The 4217-nt window shown below is 32.8% G+C and overlaps 1 protein-coding gene across 1 annotated transcript; it reads left to right on the plus strand.

Moving 5' to 3' along the window:
• Nucleotides 1–1068: 1068 nt before the first annotated feature.
• On the plus strand, nt 1069–2862 carry LOC112032817 (glutathione S-transferase U8). Its single transcript, XM_024065591.2, has 2 exons — nt 1069–1494; nt 2074–2862. The coding sequence occupies exons 1-2, from the start codon at nt 1183–1185 to the stop codon at nt 2425–2427; spliced, it is 666 nt and encodes a 221-aa protein (XP_023921359.1). The 5' UTR covers nt 1069–1182; the 3' UTR covers nt 2428–2862.
• The last annotated feature ends 1355 nt before the right edge of the window (nt 2863–4217 follow it).

The raw sequence follows: 4217 nt of genomic DNA on the forward strand, positions 1-4217 counted from the left end.
TTATCAAAAATAATAATATTTATAGAGATGAATTTTTTTTGCTGGAATTTATATAGATGAATTCAAGTTGGGGTTTTCCTCTTTGAGTAATAATTTGAATTTGACCGATCCATTTGTGTGTGTTTGGAGGTGAAATAGGGTAGATGGAAAACTTTGTAGTGAAAATAAAAAGGAAAACTTCTTTAGAATGTTTTTGTTTTGGTGAGAAGAAAGGAAAATAAATGGTGGGAACCAGGTGTTTTCTCCCAAGCCCAGGCCCACCAAAAAGTTTTTTTCTCAAAATGTAGAGAAAATTGAACTGCTTAATAGATGAAAATACCCATGGTGCACTTGCACATGAGCTTCATCCATGCGTTGCTCTTCTTCATTTTTTTTTTTTTTTTCCTTCCTCCTAGACGTTGCCTCCTCTTCTTCTTCTTCTTCTTTTTTTGGGGAGGGAGGGGGAGGGGGACATTACCTCTTCTTTCCTTTGTTCTCTTTTTTCTTTTGATTTACTAGGCAGTCACTAATATTCTTTTTCTTTTTTTTCTTTTTTTTTTTTTTTTTTTCTTTTTTTTTTTTTTTTGCTTTCTTTTGTGTTTTTCTATTTTTATTTTTATTTTTGTTTTTTTGTTAAGATGTGATTTTTTTTTTTGGTCATAATTTTTATTTTTTAATCAATTTAGGTGATTGCTTTTTTTTTTGGGTCACTTTTTTGGTTTTAATTAGGCATTTTTTTTTAACAAGGAAATATGAATAAATTTATACAAATACATTTTTTCATCCCTCCACTTTTCCACTCCCAACCAAACAAAAATGAAAGAAATTAAAATTATTTTATCTTCTTACTTTTTCATCCTCACATAATTTTCTATCCTCTCACTTTTTCACTCCTCTAACCAAATGGATCTAATTGTGCAGCTTGTTTTTGCTTTTTGCTTTTTTTTCTTTTGAGTCAAAAATTCTGCAGCTTTTTCCCCAAGTCTATCTCCAATAAGTTTTCAACCACCACCTAGTCGCACATTTTGACCAATAAACACAAATAATACCAACAGCCAAAGTTATAGAGGCTTAACCACCAAGTAACAATTGAGATTATAAGCTTTAAAAGCAAAAGGGCGTCAGACCCGGAAGGTAGAGCCAAGCATTTGAATCTCATTACAAACTCTTTAATAGCAGAAACAAAAAGTGTCATAAATCATAATGGCAGAAGAAGTGTTGTTGTTTGGTTTCTGGGGAAGCCCTTTTAGTCGCAGGGTAGAGATGGTTCTGAAACTGAAAGGAATCGAGTACAAATACACTGATGAAGATTTTTCCAACAAGAGCCCTTCCCTCCTCAAATACAACCCAATTCACAAGAAGGTTCCTGTGTTTGTACACAACGGAAAGCATTTGGCTGAGTCACTTGTTATTCTGGAATACATTGATGAGACCTGGAAAGACCATCCCATCTTACCCAAAGATCCTTACGAAAGAGCCAATGCACGATTCTGGGCCAAGTTCATAGACGACAAGGTAAATACCATTTACTGTTAAGCTACTCTAAATTATAAATTTGTCATGTCCTAAACAAATTATAGTTAAAATTTTATTTTTTGGATTTAGTAATGCAAAAAAATATCATCTAATCTTAAATGAGGTAACATTGGATATACTTTTAAATTTATAATTTTCTTTTAAAAAATTTATAATATTCTTCTAAAAAAAAAAAAAAAAGCTACTATATTATTGATCAATTTTATATAAAAATAGTCCTTCATCCAGTCAAATAGCTGTTTTTGGAGTGGCTTTATAATTCCAGTTTTTGTCGTTTTTGTTTTTGGTAATCCTAGTGAACTTCACAGCCTCGGTCCTCGGTGGCAGTAAATTTCCTATTAGAAATGTGTGTATGTTAAAGATAAATCATCAAAAAGCACCCCTGCGTGCATTGTAGTCGAAGACTTCATAAACTGTGTCTGCGAGCTTGTTTTATTTATTTATTAGTTTTATAAACAGTCGTTAGAGAAAAGAGATATAATTCATCAACCAAGAAAAAAAGGAGAAAAACGGTATCTCAACACTGAAATTTGAATTTTCTCTGTTTTCTTTTAATAGTACTTGTCTGCAATATGGAAATCTTGCACATGTGAAAAGGAAGAGCGTGAGAAAGCTGTGGAAGAAACATCTGAGCTTCTACAATTTCTAGAAAATGAGCTCAAGGAACAGAAGTATTTTGGTGGAGAGACTATAGGACTGGTAGACATTGCTGCTAACATCATAGGCTACTGGCTTGAAATTTTTGAAGAAGCTTTTGGGGTAGAGTTGTTGAGAAAGGAGAAATTTCCCAAACTTTGCAATTGGGCTAGTGAGTTTGTGAGTGTCAGTGCCATCAAGGAAAATCTACCTCCTAGTGACAAACTGATTGCCTTTTTGCAAAATCGATTTGGGGTTGGTAATGCTTCCAAATAGTTGTACTTACACTCGCCACTCACAGTTGGTGCGTATTACTGCATGATAATTGACCGCTTTGTCATCAATAGTGTTCTTATGTACTTTGTAATTTCATGTGATTTGTCTGTAATAGTTTATGAATTTGTTTGAGCCTTTAAGCCTTGTACTTGCTTACCCTGTTGCAGTTTTTTTATAAAGTGTTCTCCACTCTTGGTTATCCTGTCAAATAAATTTTTTGTAAATTGACATTCCTCGCATACATCTAAAAAATATCAAAATGACAAAGAGGTGACAACTGTAATAAGAGTGGGAATAGAGGATAAATGAGCAACAGAGCCAAACATCTTCTCATAGTCAATATTTAATTCGGTAATTCCTATGTTAAACATTTGGCTTCTAGACGAGCCTTGTAACACTAAATAGATTTATCTCTGCAAGTTTAGGTCTTGTAAACTCACTTACATAATATGACTCCCTTGATGCAAATCACCTAGTATGTATGAGTTTTAGCATGCGTATCCAATTATTCTTTCATTGCTTGTTTCCCCAAAGGATAAATGAGGCCTTACAGAATGAGTGACATTCATCATTTCCCATAACTAGGACGTTACACCTCCCAACTTGTAATATAATAAACATTGCGTTGGTCCAAACGGCATGGTTTGTCCTTTACGGTCAACAGTAAATGATCCAATGACTTTAGGTTATGAGTTGGTGAGTTCACCACTGGATACCCGAATCTAATGAAGACCAGTGATCCACGGTTACTACCATCACAAGTCGTTAAAAGGGGTGCATACATTTTGTTTGGATGGCACACACTATGACAGTTAGGGAAAGCTTTTAACAAACAATATACACAACAAAATATCATACAACCAAGTATCATACAACATCTTCAACAAACATAAATAAACAAACTAACAACAATATCATGCAAGGCCATGCAAAAACAAGGTTACATATTTGGCCACTTAAGTCTAATATAAAACTTAGCCCTTGACATCCCCAGTGGAGTCACCATTGTGAGAGACTGCAAAACCTAGGTGCTCTCAAAAAAGAAATTTAGGTACTTTTTAGGACACCTCTCTTTTTGGGTAAGTGGTGTGTTGTCGCCACTTATTTTTTATACAAAAAATAAGAAAAATTAAATATAAAAAATACATGATTGAATTGTTTCTTTTCATTGATTCAATGATTGAATAAAAAAAATACATGTTTGAGAAATTGAAAATTACATGGCTTTGGGTCCTAGTTACAAACTACCCAAAATAAAACAAAGATAAGGCTAGATCTACCTGTCCAAAAGACCTAAATTCAGAGGCTAGGTTACGGAATGAGAAGGTGTTAGGCACTTATTCTGCCTAGACAAAGTTTGGTCTTCTAGACTCTTGTGACCAATGTACCCCTTTTATGCATGCTATGAATGATATGTTGTACATGTGAATAAAACTAAATCATACAAATTTATTTATGAATGCATCTTTTTCTTTTTCTTTTTTTAAATTCAGATCTGTTGTTGTGAGTACAAAATTAAATTTTGGTTTATAAAAAAAATCAGATCTGTTTTTGTTGTGTAAGAAAAAGGTGGCTTTTAGGGAGAAAATTCAGATCTGTTTTTAAGAACTAAAAAAAAAAATGATTTTGGTTAACAAAAGATCAAATCTGTTTTTATATGTTCGATGAAAATATGAAAAAGATTGCTTAAGAAGAGTATTTCATTCATGGAATAAATTTATGCAACATATATTGAATAAAACAAACACAACAAACGCAACCATTCATGATCTTTTTCTTTATTTCAAAAT

This window comes from Quercus suber, unplaced genomic scaffold (assembly GCF_002906115.3).
Source record: "Quercus suber isolate HL8 unplaced genomic scaffold, Cork oak 2.0 scaffold_98, whole genome shotgun sequence".
Lineage (NCBI taxonomy): Eukaryota > Viridiplantae > Streptophyta > Magnoliopsida > Fagales > Fagaceae > Quercus > Quercus suber.

Bases quoted from the DNA above. Each gene is read 5' to 3' on its own strand.
- LOC112032817 (XM_024065591.2), top strand. From the start codon at position 1,183: ATGGCAGAAGAAGTGTTGTTGTTTGGTTTCTGGGGAAGCCCTTTTAGT. The intron at 1,495-2,073 runs GTAAATACCATT...TTCTTTTAATAG, and splicing joins CCAAGTTCATAGACGACAAG to TACTTGTCTGCAATATGGAA.